Here is a 22076-nt window from a genome sequence, read left to right as displayed (position 1 = left end):
GCAGCAAACAACTGTTTGCTATGTAAAGATATAGAGGAGTAATGTCTACCTGAGTAGAGAATGAAGTCTCCCTTTGTGTGTGTTGTAATCAGAGCTTCTCCGTGCTTTGTTGACATAGCCGGGCCGGTGTGCAAGATTAAGTGGTGTTTAAAAATAATCTAGTAGTGAGACAGGTCTCAAATCAACAAGAACGTTTTGTAAAGGATTTACTGAGTGTTTTGAACAAGCATCAACACCGACCACCTACTTTACTCTTGTCCTCGCTGCAAGCATCCTGAGATCAGCATCTTTCAAAAGATACCGACACATGAATGTGATATAGAGAGATGAAGCGATCAAAATGTTTATTTTTATTTCCTGTTTAGTCGACAATGGGTCCTGAAAGGACACTCTTACGACACGGGTATATATCACCAGTTAATTCAAACACCAGTTAATCTTGCACACCGGCCGCTTTGTGCTTTCATATGATGGTTACAGCTGATAACGCCGTCCTGACTGACGGCATCGTCGTGGAAGCGTAGCACCCACCCTTCGGTTCCCCCCTCAGGTAAACACTACTAGCTCTGTCAGCACTTTCGCCATTGTTTGCACTGTTAGCTAGCAGCCACCAGCTCGCCATCGTCATGTTGAGAGCCGTTGAGAGGCGATGACAATGCTCCCGATCCCGTATTTAGCACAAGAAATGGTAGTGTGCGTTTGCAGGAGGTTGACACACAACACTTGTGAAATGTTATTGATGCTATTTGACAGAGCGGCTGTAGTTTTTGGTGTTGTCATGATTAAATTGCTTTAATTTATAGGCTAGATGTGTTCCTGTTATTTTGTGCCTCTGCATGTGTCGTAGGATAGAGAGGAGGCGGTAGCCATAGCTACAGACAGTCGCAGTGACAGCATCCCCACAGGTTTCTCTCTCTCTTTATTAATGGATTTCTCTCGTTAATTACTCGCCATCTGGAAAGAAGAGCTTGTTTGTGGTCTCATGAGATACAAAAAAACAAAAACATCTCAATGCGATGTGGCATCTTAAGGTGTAATTTTCCTTTAATCTGTTTGCTGGTGCTGCAGACACCAACATGTCCCTGGTAATGAGGCTGGAGGGAAATCCAGTCAGTGTTGATTCAGACATAATCATGGTTTCAGTTTTGGCTAATTCCACTAATAACTCCTTCCTTCAGATGGGTTCGACCCCCCCGGGGCTGAACAAGGTTAGTAATACTCCCTCAGCAGTCAGCAGCGTCTGCACAGTGAGCCAATAGTGGGAGCAGGCATTATGTTCCTATAGGCTACCAACAGACCGTAGTGGTGGTGTGATGGATGTCCACTCTGCCAACTCCCCGCCGAGAACGCTGAGTCATTCTACGCATTCCCAGCATTCAGCGGGATGCTGCGCCGGCTTCACTGCTCCCAATTATTTATCTGGGGTCAAAGTCCACAAATAGCTCAGCGAGTCACAGTGTGCTTTATCCTGCTTTCGATTTGATGCTTCATCGTGTGCGAGGCTCTTAAATCGACAGATCATCCCAACATGTTAGAATACTAGTCAGACAAACACACAATTTATCTGCCTCTGAAAACATATCTATCGGTTTACAGACTCCATCATGTGCTGAAAAGAAAACAGAGTAATAAATACAGCTTTGAACTTTAAGAGCTCGGAGTCTGTTTCATTAATCAATGCCAGGGCTGCTGCTGCTGCTGGCTGTGCATCTTCCCCTCCCCGACCTCCTCGGGGAGGAATTTTATCACATTCCTCCTGCGTCGGGTGAATTAAAATGAGAAAGGAAGTTTGGAGAATTTTATCAGGTGGCTTTAATCTCAACTCACTCACTGTCGCTCAAATAAAGCTGGAAGAAAAGAAGCTTTCAGTGATGGAAAAGGACACAACTTCCCTAAAAATGACACATCAGACAAAGACGCTGAATTATTATTGTGGATTCCTCTCGTTGCAGTTGGCTTCGGCACTTGTGTTATTGTTGTAGTTGGATCTTCTCTGTCTATAAGTATATTCTGCTCCCGCAGCAGCAACAGCAGTCACTCATGCTTATTTCAGTCGACATGATGCATACTTCAGGCCTGATGGCACAGCCAGAGTCTGTTTGTTATGACAGCCAGTTACAGGCCTGTCTAGTTACTGTTAGGCCTGAGCTGGAACGTGTGCATATATTAATAAATATTTATTACATTTATAACATTTGGTGAGCTTATATTTGCACAGAGTAGATTTGTGATGTCCAGAACACCCGGATAAGCCTTTTCAGCACCTATAGGAGCTTTAAAGGTGCTCAATACGACACCCAGAGCATTAATATAGCAGCAAATAACTATTTGCTATGTAAAGATATATAGAGGAGTAATGTCTACCTGAGCAGAGAAGGAAGTCACTCTCCCTCTCTGTGTGTTGTAATCAGAACGTTGCCTTTGTTTTTAACTCTTAGTGCTGTTAGCTACGATCCGCTGGCTCAGCTGTCACCATGTTGAGAGCTGTGCGGAGGCAATGAAATGCTCTCAATGTCGCATTTAGCAGCTTTAAGATGGAAAATATAACAATTAAATTTTTTTACGGCTGTCAAAGTTTAGCGCAAATTCGTTTTAACGCCATCAACGCATTAACGCAACTGATCTTTCATTCTGGCTTGTCGCGAAGGAGGCTAAATAACGCTCCAAACGTACGCTAAATTTTGGCGAGGAAAAACTGTGATGACTATTTTCAAAGGGGTCCCTTGACCTCTGACCTCAAGATATGTGAATGAAAATGGGTTCTATGGGTACCCACGAGTCTCCCCTTTACAGACATGCCTACTTTATGATAATCACATGCAGTTTGGGGCAAGTCATAGTCAAGTCAGCACACTGACACACTGACAGCTGTTGTTGCCTGTTGGGCTGCAGTTTGCCATGTTATGATTTGAGCATATTCTTTTTATGCTAAATGCAGTACCTGTGAGGGTTTCTGGACAATATCTGTCATTGTTTTGTGTTGTTAATTGATTTCTAATAATAAATATATACATACATTTGCATAAAGCAGCATATTTGTCGACTCCCATGTTGATACGAGTATCATATACCTGACAAATCTCCCTTTAAGGTACATTTTGAACAGATAAAAAATGAGCGATTAATTATGAACAATCATGCGATTAATCGCTATTAAATATTTTAATCGATTGACAGCCCTAGAAATTTTCAAATCTCTCAGGAGTCAAATGTTGGACACATGCACTATGTCTTCACCAACAAGAGACAGAAATGCTTTTGAATTCTTCCCACAATGCTCTCCTCTTCTTCATGTGTCATATGCAAAAACCAGAGATGACATCTCCATACATTTTGCCTACACACTGTATCACGTACCTACAGGAAATGAGCCTCACACAGTGAATTGGAGTGGGAATCCTGGAGGTGGACAGGTATGTTGATCCTGAGAGTATATACTGTATTGTGGAAATAAGCTTCTGTCAAAGAAATATCACAGCTAGAAAGAACTCGAGCAGATGGCTGGAGTCCGTATACGCCTTCAGGGGAGCAGCGTGCCATAACAGTCAGGAGGGAAACAGAGCGGAAGCTGTAAAAAAGCTTTGCTGCAACAAGTCTCTTATGGCCGGTGGTTGATGGGTTTGAAATGGGATGTTTTTAATCACAAAGTGAGATGTAACACAGGTGGTCCACAGGAGCTCACTGACCCCACAGCAGCTAAACCAACATATGGTCCACATTCAGAGCGACCAGGTGCAGGAGGAGGAATTGAAAAAGTGCTTCTCATAAGTAGGTTTCAATGCAACAAGTACCAAAACTTGGGTGGCAAAATGCAGCACTGTGTGGGCAGCATCAAAAGGAGTTTCAAACCACACTGCATTGCCAAAATATGGAAAGTATTTGTGGTTGAGACAGATAGAAATATTAGTGAGAATTCCTCCCTCTAAATATACAGTGAGATGCCATTTCTTCTTGTTGACCTCTTGACCTCCACTGACCTGCCAGGGTCAACCGGAACAATCTCACGCTGTGCAGCCAAACACTGTTCACACTCACACAGCCTTAATTTGAATTCTAGTGGAGATCCCAGAGTTTCCAAAGACACCAAAACATGTCAGGTTGACTTTTGAGGAAACTTGTTCAAAATAACATCTAGAATATTTAAATTTGATGGAATGGTGCTGCCAAAAAAACAAAACAACACAACACATGAAAACCTGTATTGGTTTTAATGTGTCAGTGCAAACATATAACTTCAATTAAAAGCTGAACAAGTTGATACAGAATATAACCTACATGATAGAGTCTGACAGCGAGCAACCTTTAAAGGGACTGTTTGTAACTTCTTACACGCATAAATCAATCCGGGTCGATGTCCCAATGCACGCTCGCATGAGGCTACGCTGTTCAGACTCAGACTCCAACACAAACTACACGGAAGCACCAAAACCGCAAAGTTCTATCTAGTGATGCCCGTCTGTTAAACAGTGTTGGCCGTGGTCGTAGTACGCGGGGGAGACCGCAGCTTTGGTCTCCAGGACCAGAGTCTCTGCTCCTCTGCCTGCTTTCACTCAACTCGCTCCACTCTCACGTGCATGCACACTGCAGAAGACTTCGTAGCTCTGAGAATATCTAGAGAGAGTTTGTAATAAGATAAAAACAAGACTGAGAGTCTGCAGCCATGCTAACGACCATGCTGAGGCCAACTGCCGAGCTTTGTCTTTAATTAGTGTGTGGTAGCCTACAGTGTTAATGAGCCAGCATGAGGCTAAGCTAAACTATACAGGATCTGGGGCTGTATCACTCATCTGTCAATAGACTTCTGTATTTTCTTTATAAATTCCTGTATATAACTGTTATATTGTGCACAAGCAGAAGACAGTAACGATCAGAGACGGATACAAATAAACAGAACGGGCTGAGCGTCTGAGGGAGACGGCTTTAGATGCTGCCAGTTGAATGAACTGAGAGTAAATCTCATATATACAGTCTAGTCATGAGGTTTAAGGGTGGTGTCTGTCTGCAGAGCTTTGTGTGTGTTGCTGTGAGTGATTGTGCAGCGCTGCATTACTCCACAGCATGTGTGCCCTTTCTCTCCCTCCCTCTTCTCTGGATCCCTGCCGGCTTTTTTGCTTAATAAATGTTGAGTCATAAGGTGGGAGGGAGAGTCACCTCCTTCGCTCCTGCAGCTGCCGCACGCTTTGAAGATGAAAGGTGGAGCTGATCACATTCATTTTGGGCTGGAAACTTTTATCCTTCCTCTCAAATTTATGGGGGGGAGTTATATTTTTTAGCGCCGGGCCGGGTTAGGAGAGAGTCATGTGGCTTCAAACTTTCTTTCTAAAATAAAGGCTTCCCTTCCAATTATGTTGATTTTTAGAAATACTGAGGTCGGCGGTCCATCAGTAGATATCCTACCTGAAATAAAGTATGAAAATGTTTTAATTATTAGTTATATTTAAATAATTTTTTCTGCAAACATGAGGAAAATCTTGTGAAAATCATGCATCTCTAAGACAGGGGTCGGCAACCTTTACTATCAAAAGAGCTATTTTAGGCAAAAAAAAAAATAAAAAATGTCTGGAGCCGCAAAACATTGAGCATTGTGATGAAGGTAACACAGCTTATAGTCTATAGTCTATAGTCTATAGTATACTGTATAAGTCTAATGCAGTGAGGGCCAAAGAGCAAATGTACTACAGAGTATTACGGTCACATTGAGGGAAATAAATAGGAGATTTCCACAATAAAGTCAGAATTTTATGAGAAAAAACTTTGTAATATTACGAGAATAAAGTCATAACTTAACATGAAAGAAAAAAAATAATACGTAAAATTACTACTTTATAATATTATTACTTTATTCTCATGATACTCCGACTTTTTTCTCATAAACCTTTGACTTTATTTTCATAATATTACGACTTTATTCTCGTCATATTATGACTTTATTCTTGAAATCTCAGGTTTATTTATTTTCCCTCAAAGTGGCCCTAATACTCTGTTGTACCGTCGTACATTAGACCTACAACAATGATAAATAAAAATGAAAATGATAACAAAAAACAGTTATTCATTTCCATTTTTATAAATCCACAGGGAGCCACTGGAGAGGAGCTAAAGAGCTGCATGTGGCTCCGGAGCCGCAGGTCGCAGACCCCTGCACTAAGAAAACAGTTTTTCATTAGCTTAGAAAGACAGTCCTATTTTCAGCTTTTTGTCAATGCATTTACCACATAATGCAGTAGGTTTTAAATTTAGCCTAAGAAATAAAAGAGGGAAAAAAATTAAAAATCACCAAATTTGGAGATACATATTATTATTACTACTTAACTCCTTCTATAGAGCTATTCTCTTCTGAATTGGCAAATTTTTTCTGTCCCTAAATGATAAGTTTTTAACAATGAATCTCCAATAAGTGTATAATTTCCTTCCAGTCATGTTTACACGAGTGCTGCATGTTAAGCACATCGAAGAGACAAACTACCTGGTTCCATACGCTCTTGCAACCAGAAGGAAAAAACCTGAATAAATGAGCGGAGAGAAACATTTTGTTGGATTTTGTAAACATGAATGATGCATAAACTGAGTGAATTTGCTATTTACAGACAAAACGTTTAAATTAAAGCCTCGGAGATGAGAAAAAAAACACCCTTAATCAGGATAAAGTTTAAGGTTGGAGCTTTTTTCTTTTCTTTTGGGTACAATTTCTGTTTTGTTTGGCATGACAATGAAATAAAAGTAACTTCTGGCAGCTCCTTTAAGACCCATCTGCAGAGGGATAGACTGGTTTATCTTCACTGAGACATCAGAGATCACGGAGGACTTACTGTACTGTTTGTTTTCTAACTGCTGTGCGACGTGCTGCTCTCATTATTCCTGTCAGATTGTATGTGTGAATTGTTTCAGATGGCTTAACAGCAGCTTACGTGCTCTTTTTGTGCATTCAGCTTTGGTCTTCACTTGTATTATATGATCGCTTTCTTTTTTGTTTGTTTGGGTTTCATTTAATCAACATTTCAGGGGAATTGGAGACTGTAAATTGCTTTTATTTAGACTCCATCCCTCATGACCCACAATTTAAAGTGGCTAAAAGCAATAAATGAATAAGTTATTTTCCTTCTATTTAAATTTTTTCAAATTGAATTTTATAGTATCACAATATCCTCAAACCACTCAGAATAATCAGAATAATCACTTCTCTGTAATTCATCCATATTATACCCAAATATATCTAAACTCCATCCATAATTATGGAATACCCTACCAAAAGGTATAAGACATGTAGACTCTGTGAACATTTTTAAACAAATTTATTTAATCTATCTTATAATTAATGTCATTCTAATTTATATTAATTAATTTTATATTAATATACTATATTAATAATGTTTATTTTATAAAATATTTTTTAAATTTAATATTTTTCATTAATTCTCTCTCTCTTTTTTATTATTCTTAATGGTCTCTGTTCTTAATTTCACTTATATATTTTAGCATCTACTGTCCTTTTATTGCTTAATTTTTTTAAAGAGGGTGGGTGCTTCGCTTCGGCCGCGAGGTAGCCAGTGGGGCACGCTCACGTGTACGAACATGCACTGAAATGAACGCGCGGCCGGCCTGGCGACGTCAACAAAGGACTGAGAAGCTCTGATTACAACACACACAGAGGGAGGGAAACTTCATTCTCTGCTCAGGTAGACATTACTCCTCTGTATCTTTACATAGCAAACAGTAGTTTGCTGCTATATTAATGCTCTGGTTATCACATATAGAACCTTTAATTCAAGCATACACTGTTCTCTCTAAAGGAGCTTTTTATTGTCACCTTTCCAGCCGACATGAGTCAGTGTTTGATACTAAAAAGATATAATTTGGATGAAGAACCACTTAAAGTTTCATTCACACTGAGTACATGTTAAACAGCAAAACATGACTTCCCAAAACACTTATTAAAAGTGAACATAAGTCACCCTGTTCTTAAACAGCTGTCGCCAGTCAGCACTCAAAGCAACTACAGTATGCTCTCCAGGCACACACACACACACACACACTGTTGCATAACGTGATGTGATAGTGGTGGTGGCAGCTATCAGCTGGCTGCTGCTGTGTGCCGAGCTCTGGGTCTGATCTGTCTGACATCAGATAAACACGACGTCCAGGCTCACGTGTAGAGAGAGAGAGAGAGAGAGAGAGAGAGAGAGAGAGAGAGAGAGAGAGAGAGAGAGAGAGAGAGAGTGCTGCCATCACATGCTGCCCTTAAATCTACATATCAGCCAGCAGAAGACAATGTAATGATGACCGGACACCATCGTTGCTCCATATGTCTTATACAACGGAGTATTGAGGTCACATTGAGGAAAGAAAATAAATCAGAGATTATGAGAATAAAGTCATAATATTATGAGAATAAAGTCATATTACGACTTTTTTTCTCGTAATAGTATGACTTTATTCTCGAAATCTCTGATGTTTTTTTCCTTCAAAGTGGCCCTAATACTGCGTCGTAGTCTTAGACGTTTGAGTTAAAATAAAAATGTCAACAAGTTCAGCATATCTTTCAACATGTTGAAAAGCCTGTGTTTTGTGACAAGGAACACAATTTCAACTAAACAAAGCTTCGATACATAGTCGTCATAACATTACAAGGGTTAGTTTGAATACTAAGCACCAGCAACTTGTTCTGGTGAGAAACAGAAGTTCTACTGTCAGTAAATGACAGCTACACTGTAAAGTGCTGCATGAAAATTGAAAAATGTGCCAACAGCTGGCGTGTTATTCCCAGAACGAGCTGCCTCTAAATTGCATGATTTTTTATGCATCTGTGAGAAGAAGGCATGGGAACGGTGAGCAGATGTTCATCATTAGCACAGGAGAAATATGGAGGCCCGTGTCCCAACGTGATGACCAGACAGAAATTTAAACATCTGCCTCAACACCTGACGAGGCTTTGGGTGGTTACTGGTAGTCAACGAGGTAAACGGTGTGTTTTTACATGACGAGCAGATTTAAAGTAGAGTTACTGCTGTTACTCTCTTTGTGCAGCTGAAAGGACAAGAATATTGTTTTTTAACATAACGTGCGAGAACTAACATGTTAATATGATAATTACATGACAGAAAAATTATTAAACCTCTTTTTAAAAAAAATTCAAAATATTGATTTAGCAACGCCCCTCAAGGTCCTCTTACTCGCTTAATCTGGAGCTTTTGACCTAAACAGCAAAATTTCAATTTGTAAGCTCAGAACAAGTGAGTAAGAGGGCCTTGAGCTGCAGAATAATGGAAAGTTTGAACTTTTACAGTTAAAGGTGCTAAATGAGAGATTGGGAGCATTTCTATTGCCTCCGTATGGCTCTCAACATGGCGACGGCTGAGCCGGCAGCTCGTAACGGTTAACGGTGCTAACAGTGAAAACTATAGCAACAGTGCTGACAGAGCTAACAGTGTTAACCTGAAGAGTGGGCGCTACACTTCCGTCTATTTGTGCACTTGCGGCCGGCCCGGCTATGTCAACAAAGCACGGAGAAGCTCTGATTACAACACACAGAGGGAGAGTGCCTTCATTCTCTGCTCAGGTAGACATTACTCTATATCTTTACTTACACAATAGTTGTTTGCTGCTATATTAATGCTCTGGATGTCGAATAGTGCATAGGTTCTCAAACTTTTGAAACTTGAGGCCCACTTCTGATCAGACAAACTGAGCTATAAACGTGCTGTCAGCTGTAATGACCCACATAAAAATGTAGCTTACCCTCACCCATCACTGCCTTTTACTGGAGCAGGGTTGTCTCCAACATCACTTTTTCGCTTAAAAAAACGCTCTAATTTGTGTCACTGCAGTGTTAGCTATATGTCTGTAAAGGGGAGACTTGTGGGTACCCATAGAACCCATTTACATTCACATATCTTGAGGTCAGAGGTCAACGGACCCCTTTGAAAATGGCCATTCCAATTTTTCCTCGCCAAAATTTAGTGTTAATTTGGAGCCTTATTTAGCATTCTTCATGACAAGCTAGCATGACATGGTTGGTACCGATGGATTCCAATGTTTTCCTAGTTACATGTGATACCAGTATCTTCACTCTAGCTTTAAAACTGAGCCCGCTACAACCTCTGAAAGACAGAACAGTGTCGGTCGGATTTTGAAGGAGTTAACCTAACCATTTGGAAGTACCTCCACGGCCCACTAGGTGGCGCTCTGAGGCCCACCAGTGGTTGAGAATAGCTGGTATAGAGTACTGTTAAAAGACAAATAAGAGATATGTTCAAAGGCCCAGTAAAAGGCAAGTAAATGGACTTTTGAGTAGATTGTTTTGTCATCTGCGGCTCTGGAGGACTTAAGATTTCAGATTTGATCGAATATACAGACATGTCTTTGTATACGAACTGCATTTTTCACTTATCAGACTGAACAAAAGAATCATTTTCTTCTGCACGTACAGTCGATAAGAGGAACAAAGAAGCCATGATTTTACCCTCATTATGACTTCAATGAACACTTTCTCCCCCCACCAGCCCCCTCCAGGATGCCCAGCGTGAGGCCTTATCTGAAGACAAGCCGCCAGTCTGGGCCGTTTCTCATCTCCGAGCTTCAACTTAATTATGGAGGAAAAAGAAGGAAAACTTTTCACTGTTTAAAATATCTTTAATGGTTCAGTTGGTATAGGATTTTGGAAGCATTAAGTCAAGACATGGTCAGCAGCCATACAAAACGAAAACCAACTAATCAATGTCGACTGAGAGGAAAATAAAATACAAAAGCAACACAAAAAAAAAAGGACAATTAGGCAACGTCAGGTCATCACAGTAAAAAGATACATCGATCGTAGTCGAACTCAACAGCATGCTGAAAATCAAAACCGGTAGTTCGATGATCATACACACACACACACGCACACTCAAACACACATTCATCCACAACTTGAACGAAGGCTGCAGAACAACCCTGATAGGTAAAATGTACAGTAAGACGCCTTTTAGAGAGAGAGAGAGAAAACAATGCATAGACAAATAAAGAATGTTTTAAAACAAAAGTAAACATAAAAAAGACAAATGTCTTCGTCATAGGCGGACAGCGTGATAGATCTGTTGGCTGATTACATCGCAATGATTGCTGAGGACATTCAAATAGAAGTTATTGCCAACAACAAATAATGGATAATAACACTTTACCCATACAACAAAAGAAAAAACTATTTTTTTTTTTCTGAAACATTTCTTTAAACGTCAAGAACGTACAAACGATGGTCAATGTTGCCGAGGCGTCGAAGATCCTCGGCCGAATGAACATTATAAACCACGAGGCGGACATGCTTGGCTTCAAAACATTACGTTACAGTCATTTTAAAGTTATACAAGTTAACAAACTGTACTTAAATCACATTAAATATTGAGCATGTCACTAGAAAAACATGTCGGTTGTTAACAAATATCCATTTGAGCTATTCCAGTCCAGTCAATTAACACAGATACTTTTTGAAGGAATAAAAACGTGGTTACAAAGTTGTTTTTTTTATCCATTGAACCAAACATAAAATCTCTGCCCTAAATATCAAAATGTATTTTTTTTTTGTTGAAAATATCCCATTGATAATAGTGCAAGAGATACAGTACAGTCAGAAACAGCACACAGCTCTTACGTTTGGCTTCGTACAGGTAGTTAGAAATTAGAGTTTGTGTGATTTATTAGTGTGAACAAAAGAGCCACTGCGGATGAAACTATCTACTGGTTCTCCATCTTTAACGATGCGTTCGAGGACGTCAATTCAGTAAACAATAAATTACAACTACAGCTCGTCTCTTATCAATTTAAATCATTATGTTAATGTTATCTTACAGATAAAAAAACAAAACAAAAAATACAATTGGCACAATCGATTCATTATTGTATTTTCCCCAACTATCTGTACAATAAAAAAAAAAGGTTTTACATGTCACAAGAACCCAAAACCAGTGTTTGTTTGGGGGAGAATGTGTACACCTGTGTTTCGTGTGATTACATCTGCTAGTGTCTTTAATTCGTACACCTTCCCTCGAGAGGAAAAGCGTTGTTGCACTCTCAACAGCCTATTGTTCAAAATAAAGCAGCAGAAGAACAAGAGGGGCCTCATTTAGAAAACGCTGCGTAGATTTCGTCGAGGAGAAAACTGCAAAAATACCCTCGCGGTCGGGTCACCGGCCTCGCCGTCCTGCCCGGTTAACTCCCATAATTAAACATGACGTGATTAATGACAGGCCTGTTGTGAGTGTCAACACACACATCAATCAGCCTGTCACTCTAATATTTGGATGTGGACAAAAGAGATCTTGAGTCAGATTTAACCGTTTGGTGTTTGTTAGTATTTCTGGTTTGACCAATAACAGACAATCAGCGAGTCGCGGCAGCAGTGAGCGCTGCATCATCAGAAAGTCAAATTATTCTAATTAATAAAAAGTAGAGGTAAAGAAAAAGCCAGAGATCAGAGGTCACCGGAGCTCACTGGACTTGATGAGCGCGTCTACAACTGACTTCCTGCTGCAAGGAGGTGTTAAATAAACAGCCCAGAATTTGATATGAAGTGAAATTAAAAGGAACAGTGTGGAACATTTAGGAGGATCTGTTGGCAGAAATGTAATATAATATTAATAACTATGTTTTCTTTTAGTTTATCACCACCTGAAAATAAAAAACTGTTGTGTTTTCGTTACCTTAGAATGAGCCGTTTACTGGTGCCTTCAAATAGCTTGTGTTTACAACGTGGGAAGTCAGGTACACAAGTGGTTAAGTCGTGAAGAGCGCCGCTGCTGAGCAACGGAAATATTAGCGTTACTGTCGGCGTCTCGAAGCCACAGAGGCTAACAATTTGGCAAGCTAGCAAGTGGGCAACATAATTCAGTAAATGCATGACAGAGGAAAAAGATGGGGCCGTTGGGAATATCAACATTTTCCTCAGACATATTATAAAATTATGAAGAAAATAATATACGACTAAAATTACAATATATTCACTTATTATGCGCCGAAAAATTAACTTCCATGGCCTCTGCTATTACTGACAACGTCAACAAACACGTCACAACTTCCACTTACGATGTCGTGAATACAACAAGAGAGGGGGGTTGGGGGCGGGGGTTTCGTTCATATGGACTCTTCTCGTGAACACGGTAAACACGACCGCATTTGAAGGCACCAAAAATCTACATACGGAGCGGGCCCTGCCATGTTTCTACAGTAGCCCAGAACGGACAAACCGAAGACGCCTCCAGATCCGACGCACTGCACCTTTTAATTGTCTGAGAAGAGTTATAAATATCTTATTTGACTACTTTGCCTTCAGCATGCAGATTCTAGCAGATGTGTCGACGCTCTCCAGAATCATCTGCGTGGGAGATGGCCATCTTTAACGCCTCTTTTTATACACACCATGTGTTTATAAATGAGGCCCCTTGTGTGACAGAATACAAAAGCCTTTATAACACAACAGCTAAATCAAAAACAAATTTCAGCCCCATTAGGGTAAGCAGAAATAATTAAAAAATCTCTCCCCTAACATGATCAATCATCACACTCGCTGCTTGACCAAAACTATATTTCTCTTTGCTTCAATCAGCTGCTGACTGGTCACTTCCTCCGGTGGCCACAGCAGATATAACACGTAACACTGCCTAACGTCTCAACACAGACAAAATAATACAAAATAAACCCACCCACAAAAAAAGAAAAAGAAAACTACATTTGATATTCATCCACACAATCTGCGAGTGTTTTCACCGACTGCCTTGTTGCCGAGGCTTCAGCCCACAGTGAAGCACTGGAGTGCATCTCAGGTAATGGTGTGCCAGCTGGTACGAGGAGGAGTCGGGGATGGAAGAGGCTGGGAGGGGGGGGGGAGAGCGAGGCAGCCACCTCCTGGTGTCTCTTCCCCTCCTCTTCTGTCCCTCCCGGGCGCCCCCTCCTCTCCTGAGCTCATCAGTGTCGCGTTTGTGGAGTCGCTGTGGATCACGTGCGGGGCGGGACGGGGGGCGGGGAGGGATGCAGTGGGAGCGGGGCCCAGGGTCACTGTCTCCGATCCTCCGTCTCTGACCGTGAGAACGCCATCACCACGTCCTCTGCACCTGAGAAACCAACAGCAGAACATCAGGCAAGTCCTCCAAACAAGTGCAAGTTGTATTTAAATAACACACAGACAGTGATATGAACCCAACAGGCTCTTCTGAAACAGAAAGCAACGCGACAAAAACATCAGAAATGGGCATAATTAGAAACCTAATATACTGTAACTATTGTAGATGTTGGGAAGGAAGGTTTTTAAATGGATAGATCGGGTGTTTTGAAGTGGGGTTGTATGACGTACTTATCCATAGTCAGTGTATTACCTACAGTAGATGACAGTCGGCAAGCGGTTACCACACAGAAGCAAAGCAACATACTGCTGTGGACGAGGTCGGAAAACCTCTTTTAGAAACCTAAAAGAAAGGCCCACCTAATCAATATCAGTTAAGTGTACGCTATATTTAGAATATTTTCACCGGTTTTCCTTGCAGTCAAACAGCCCAACGGGGAACTGAAGCCGTTGTATCCATCTCTGCTCTCGCCAAAGCCACCAGACTGGAAACCATGACTGTATAGCCGTCTCATGGCAAGAAAAAACGGCGAAAATATTCTAAATATAGCCTGCACTTAAACTGATATTCATTTTTTTTTGGTGGGCCTTTCTTTTAGGTGGCTAAAATACATTTTGTTGCCCCCGTCCACAGCAGTACATCGCTTTGCTTCCATGCGCTGACTATGGATAAGTACCTCATATAACCCCACTTCAAAACTAACTAGAACTATCACTTTAAGGAGAATTAAGTGTTATTAGAGGCCAAAATCTGATTCATATAAACCAAACATCCGGAAATGACGAATGTGTGTGTTCTTATCGACTTTTAATTTCAATGTGTCAAAGAGGATAAATCAAGACATAAGGTGACTTTTTATTCACTAAATGTGTTTGGTGAGTTTATTAGTTTGAGATTGTGACAAATGACGTGTTAATATCTAGCACAGAAGACATATATTTACTTCTGTGACTAACTGGAAATGTCTCATCTCTTTGCTTTACATCGATACCAGGTGTGACCGGTAATGGGCGGTTGAACAAACACTCACATTGACAGAAACACACAGAAGAGATCTGCATTCAGACGTATCCGTAAGAGTCATCAGGTGATATGAAATGTGTCGCAAGTAATCAACTGGGATCAGCATCCGGTCCCGTACAACCAGGCTCAGGGACAGCTTCATCCCGACAGGCCATAAGACTGCTGAACTCCTGAGCTCATCACTTGTCACTTTACCATTATATACTTTACATACTATTTACTTCTCTATACATACTACATTCCTCTCTACACCTCTCTAGAAATATTTTTAGTACTCATTATTACATACTGCATTCCTGTTTACACCTTTGTGTACATACTGTGTATTACTTCTCTTCATGCATATACATATTACATATGTGTGCGCTTGTGTTTGGGGCGAGGGCCCAAGACAAAAATTGCACTGGGGCCAATCACAATTATGCTACGTTGCTGCCCTAGACAGTGTCTTTAGCCCACTAACGTTAGCTAACGCTAGCTAAGCAGTGTTAATTTAGCTGACGGTACTTGTTTCACCATGTCAGGTTAACGTTAGGCAGCTGAGCAGCTCAGGATCTTCCTGAACTGCTAGACATCGTTGTCAAAAGTAAAGGTAAAAGTAGAAAATTGTACACTTCTTATGACAGCTTGCATTCAAACGCAGTGCGTATTGTAGTGAGATGCCACTGCAGTAATGAAGACTTCTAGTATATTAAGCCAGATTTGTTTATAGCCACCTGTTGTGGAAAGCCGCCGCCTGCCATCACGGCGCCCTGACAGGAGATACTGTAACTAATGGAGTGACCCCCGCTGACAGCAGCATCCTGTTTGGCCATGATAACACTTAGATCTGAGGCTTCATTGCCATTCAATCTCCTCTGCTGTTGCAGCTCAGGCTGCGAGGCACAAGATCGTCGGCGAGTAAACAATACTAGATCCCGGCTGATGATATTAACCTCGCTAAGCTGTGGGGAAAGAGAATCAATGGGCCCCACAGAAAAAGAGACTGGAATGATCTACAGCACACAGGGTCGGATTTCCTTCTTCTCCTTTTGTGCCTCTTTCCCTTTTTACCAAGTTAATGAGGACAAACCGATAATTACAGCCTCGTATGGGTTGAGTCAACTAATGGGTCCTGCCAGCTACACAATGAGACTTTGTCAGCTGGCTTCTGTTTAACAAGGAATCACTCATTAGTCTGTTGCCAACTGCGATTCATCAAGTCATTTGGGCCTGCCTACACCTGCTGGGACTCTCTGATAAATGAATATACATTTTCCAATTCTGTTTAAGTAAGAATGAATAAAATACAAAAACAGTTTTCATATAGGCCTCATTTTTTTGGCAAGGACTGAAGTTTCAATTTGAGCAATTCAGTGGAGTAGACTGTCTGAAAAGAGAGAGGGAAACGCTTCTGCCAGATGAAGCAGAATCCCTCTTGCACTGTCATGCTCGGCAGCCTGGTGAAATGCATTTGCTTCTTGGTAATGGTACGAAATTGATTGAGACTCCAAAGTACATACAGCAACATCTCGAGTCTACTCAAACCCCTTAGTTAAAAACTCTTAAAGCTGACGGGGCAAATAGGTGCCACAGCGTACAAGCACTGAAATAAAAACATTTGACAAGCTACGATCACATAAATATCATCAACACCAAGTCCCACACCTTTTGGATTTCATACACCTCGTGCGCGTCTGCTATAATAAACTCTCTTCACCACAGCCCTCAAGTGCTTGTTAGATTTAATTATTGTGGAGATGTGAAAGTAGGCCAGGGAGGGACTGTGAGCTTCCACATGTATTTGGCACAAAGGGCGGACCCTCCTCATCAGACGGCGCAGGATTTTGTGTTTTGTTTGGGGAGGATGATGATTAGCATGTTTCTGTGCTGCATTCAGGTCGTCCTGATCTCAGTAACATCCAGATTTTTGGGGGAGGTTGCCTTTTGATATGAAGTTTCTCTTGAAAGCTCATTGGCCAACCAAATGAGGTTACGGCAAAGAAAAAGCCGAAAGCAGCACCAGGAGAGGGAACTAGAGACAGACTGATGAAAAAATACTGGCACAGACCACAGACTGTATATAAGAAGTGGACGTAGTCACCGTGACGTCACCCATTGGTTTGTGGACTGCCGTTTTGAAGCCTCGAGTTTGGCATTTTGGTCGTCGTCATCTCGTTTTTTTTTTAACCAGAAGTGACACGAGAGGGTGGAGCTAAGTACAGACTGAAAACCGAGACGCGTCGCCAGCAAAACCATTGTTTTCCTATGGTACTGCGTGGGTTTTAGACACAAAAGTTCAAATATTCTCAGCTTTTCGGCGCCAGACAAAGAGTCACACCGCTCATCAATGTCACACTTGACCCAGGCAGCCAATCAAATTAAGGAAGAGACAGACTTTACCACTTCCTTCCTGTTTTGATGCCGGTAGATGTGGTAAGGCTAGGTTTCTGGTTTCTTGACTCCTCTATGACAGTAAACTGAATATCTTTGAGTTGTGGACAAAACAAGACATTTGAGGACGTCATCTTGGGCTTTTGGGAAACACTGATCGACATCTTTCACCATTTTCTGTCATTTTATAGACCAAACAACTAATCAATTAATCGAGAAAATAATCTGAGAGATTAATCGACAGTGAAAATAATCGTTCGTTGCGGCCCTATAAATCTCATCTACTTTGAGACAGCACGTGGGGATAATGATGCTCGAACGAGAGACTATTACATAACGCCACACAATACATGTCAGAAACTCAACCTGAGCTACACTACTGCTGAACAGCGCTTCTGTTCAAGATGACGTTTTGTCGCAGGAACTTGCAATAACACCCATTCATCACAATAACTGGCGGTCTGAATCATGCTGTGGTTGTGTGAAGGAGTTCACCCTCGTGTAACGGACAGTTCAGAGGAAGGACATGTTGTCAGACGCTGTGCAACTTGAGCCCAATGACCAACAGAAATGCTCTCAAAATACATCCACAGAGCCGGCTGGGCTATATCTGTTTTTACTTTGCCTGAGAGTCATGTGCGGGCCTCGCCCTGCCACAAACACACACAAACAAGCTCTAGCCAACACAATGGAGACGTCAGGTCCCTCAAAGCTGTTGCCTAGCGACAGATAAAAATCAGACCGCATCAGTGGATGGCAGGCCGCTGCTGCCGATGAGCAAACGGCTTTGAGTTGGTTGGGATGCGGCTCCGTGTCCGGCCCGTCCCTCCACCGTGCACTGATCCCCTCCTCAGCCAGCCTGGTGGGGGCGAACAGAGCGGCTCCGGACGGTGGATTACATAAATAACAGCAGCACCAGGCATGTCATCTGATTTGTTCGCCATAAATACTCTGAGTGGAAGAAAATCCCCCTCAAATGGTATTTACAGGAAAAACAACATGGAGGTAAAAGTAGAACTGTTTCAATATAAAGTCAAAGAGTGTTTCAAATAAAAGAAATCTGTTTCCAGTGCTAAAACAATTATTCTGTTGGTTGAACGACTGAACCTGGTTCTGGTCAGAAATGTCTGAAAGACTATATTTGGGTTTTGTCCTGTTGGCCAGAAAAAAACAAGCAATTTGGGAGGAAGGGCACTTTTTAATATTTTCTGATATGTAATAGACAAAACAATAAATCGATTAATGGAAATAAACACCAGAGTAATGAATAAATAATCATTAGTTGCATCTAAGGCTGTGTAAAGCTCATGATACGGGGGTTACAATTCAATATATTGCAATATATTACGATACCTACTATATCTTCTCATGCACTGATTTGTTTAAACTGAACATCCAATCAGAGCGGTTTCTCTCACCGACGAGCCCCGCCGCCGATTCAACATGCTGAATCGGTCGAATAAACTCCAACATGGGCAGACTAGAGCCGACGATGCGGGACACACCGATGGTCCCAAACTGTCCGACGGCCGACTGTCGGCTTGTTTATGTGAGGGGCTTAACATCCAACATCATAGCCCTACTTTGAGAGGGATTCATGCACTGAGAGGGCGTATCTCTTAGCAAATGAAATAAAGTACTGACTGAGTTAATCTTTGTAAACTATTAATTAAAAATGAATAGTGTTTTTGAGACAACGTCTATTCACCTGAACTAATTCACAAGCAAACAGTCTTTCTTCACACTTCCGAGAGACTATAAATCAATATATGGTTGAGAAAAGGTAGCCTGAAATTAACTAAAAACACACACTGAAACCTCTATGGATAAGAAAGCTGTGAAATGAACCCAACGGGAGTTTGTTTGAAGTTAAAGGCGCCGTGCTGCTTCACTCCAGTCCCTCCAGTCTGAATAAGCAGAGAGAGAAGCAGCAGCCATAATGATGATGACTCCAGTGTTGCAGTGATGAAGCAGCGAGTTATTAGTCGGAGCAGCAACATCATTTGAGGTCACGATCTGTGCAGGGTCAGCTGACATGGGATCCCCCCCACCCCCACATTGAAAACGACAGCAGGGGTGGGTTAAGAAGCACGACACACACACAACAGGAGAGTGTGTGTGGTCCGGCTCAACATGTTGACATCAACACACACAGTGATCTGCTATTACAGAGTCACATCACTAAACAAGTCCCTTCGCTTGTCTCTTTCTTTTTAACGCAGCATACATCTAATTTTATTTTCCTTTTACATTACTTTCTTACGACGGAGTATTAGGGCCATATTGAGGGGGGAAAAATCTGATATTTTGAGAATAAAGTCATAATATTACGAGAAAAATGTTGGAATTTAGTGAGAATTAAGTCATACTATTTCAAGAAAAAAAAGTCGTAATATTATGAGGATAAAGTCATAACTTTGAGAAAAAAAGTCGTAGTATTACGAGAATAAAGTCATAAGTTTACGAGACTCGTGGGTACCCATTGAACCCATTTTCATTCCCATGTCTTGAGGTCAGAGGTCAAGGGACCCCTCGCCAAAATTTAGCTTACATTGGAGCAACATTTACGACAAGCTAGTATGACATGGTTGGTACCAATGGATTCCTTAGGTTTTGTATATGCGTTAAAGAAATGAATGGCGTTAATATGAATTTGCGTTGAAGAGTTATTATCGCAGTAACTTTGACAGCCCTAGTATTAACACATTTAGGATAGAGATGAGAGCGTATTTAAGGAGAAACGCCTCTGTGTTTCATGAGTTGAGTCAGGTAGACGTGGCATTTCATAAATCTGAGCCTCTGATTCATGCTGCGGTGACGAACGAGATAAAGAAAGAATTGCTCTGCCCTGGCCCGAGTCGCCAAACAAAGGCGGGACCTTATTCAGCTTTCACATGAAAAGGTGAGTTTACGTCATACCAGGATTGTAACACCGGAAAAAAGGATTGTGTATTGACGGTGCACGGCTGCAGTAACATTTGAAACAAGAGCAGAGACCAACAGACAGAGTGAGAGATTAGAATATCACACTCTGACTGTGTAATTAGCACTCCAGCTTGCCTCCAGGCCCCCTAATGACACCTGCTCCAATCTACCGAAGCAGCACGTTGCGGCAACACCGAAGCCCACAGGGAACCTTAGCTTTCCTGGGACAACGGACGTTGCTATGGCAACCCCATCCTCATCTATCCTCTTTTGTTGAGGCCCTCAGATGTCCTTCTGGGTAGGAGGAGGAGGAGTAAACTTTCCTTGTCAAATCAGACAAGATAACAAGTCCTGAGATGGCTGGCTTTATGTGTGGCTCTGACAAACTGTATTGTTTAAAGTGACATGATTTCAAGGCTTGAATACGAGAGTTAAAGGGGGAAGAAACAACTACTGTACTCCAGGGCTGCACGATATGAGGAAAATATGCAAATAACATTGTTGAATATCACGATAACTACATCACTTGCGATAAATAAGCAGATATTAAAGTGTACTCAGTTCCATACAAAGGCCCTTAAGGGTCACAGCGAGAATTTTTTGAGGACTACTTTTGCGTTCCCTCGCAATATGTTTTACGTTCCCTCGCAATATTTTGCGTTCCCTCGCAATATGTCTGTCAGAAAATGGTGAAAAATGTTGATCAGTGTTTCCCAAAACCCAAAATGACGTCCTCAAATGTCTTGTTTTGTCCACAACTCAAAGATATTCAGTTTACTGTCATAGAGGAGGAAAGAAACCAGAAAATATTCACATTTAAGAGGCTGGAATGAGAGAATGTTGACTTAATCGATGGTCAAAATAGTTACCGATTAATTTAATCGTTGACAACTAATTGATTAATGGATGCAGTTCTTCATTTAGGCTATTAGCACTGGAGCCACCATTAGAGGTCAGATGGCTCCAGTCGAAGTGATTTTTCAACCACAACATCCCGCGGTGTGCAACAGAGGATGGTTTGAGCATGCTGATACAAGATGCTCCGATACCGGCGTCCAAGGGGTCTAGTGTCACGTATCAGACATGGCCTCATCGATCGAGTGGCGGCATGCTTAGAGGCCGTTGAGGGCACTACGCTGTTGTGGAGACGCACTCAGATATGGATTACTCTAAGTCAAGGCCAGGCTGTATTCAGGAAATGTTAAATAGAAGTGTAGGTGTGAGAGCAGACAAAAGCTAATGTGACAAATGGCTCACATCATCGCTGTTGTCAGCTTTAGCATATTCTGATAAGAAAACAAATCTGTAGGTGTTACAGTCTCCATCCAGAGATCTTGTCATCTGATTGGAAATGTTTCTCAAACCCTGAATAAATTATTCCCTCAAACTCTGCTCAGCTGTCAAATGTTATTCTGGTTCCTCCTTGTAAGAAACAATAGGAAACCAACTCGGGGGTTGCCGCTTATATTTCTTTTAAGTCTACGGGTCACAAAATTTGCATTTCAGATAGTTTTAATTGGCTGATTACCATACATGCAAATACATAATTTTGTTTTGCAATTTTAATCAGGCCAAAGAGGAATTCTCTGCCAAAGGCTCCGCAGCTTTTTTCTCATTCAGCTTTTTTTGGTAGCTGAAATACCTTGATGTAGCTGAATTTTGGTGGAG

General features: G+C 41.4%; 1 protein-coding gene and 1 long non-coding RNA gene across 3 annotated transcripts in view; one reads left to right on the top strand and one right to left on the bottom strand.

Annotated features, from left to right (window-relative positions):
- Positions 1 to 22076, top strand: part of LOC141773245 (uncharacterized) — a 237809-nt gene that overhangs the window by 17247 nt on the left and 198486 nt on the right. The window lies entirely within an intron of this gene.
- The window catches only part of ctnnbip1 (catenin, beta interacting protein 1), a 32409-nt gene continuing 20941 nt past the window's right edge, over positions 10609 to 22076 (bottom strand). The window contains exon 4 of the mRNA XM_074644994.1: positions 10609 to 14078. Coding sequence (XP_074501095.1) covers positions 14020 to 14078 — 59 coding nt within the window. The 3' untranslated portion in view covers positions 10609 to 14019. The remainder of the gene's footprint in view (positions 14079 to 22076) is intronic.

This window comes from Sebastes fasciatus, chromosome 8 (assembly GCF_043250625.1).
Source record: "Sebastes fasciatus isolate fSebFas1 chromosome 8, fSebFas1.pri, whole genome shotgun sequence".
In the NCBI taxonomy this organism is placed as follows: Eukaryota; Metazoa; Chordata; class Actinopteri; order Perciformes; family Sebastidae; genus Sebastes; species Sebastes fasciatus.
Note: the sequence above shows the minus strand (reverse complement) of the source record. Positions and strands in the feature narration are given on the sequence as shown.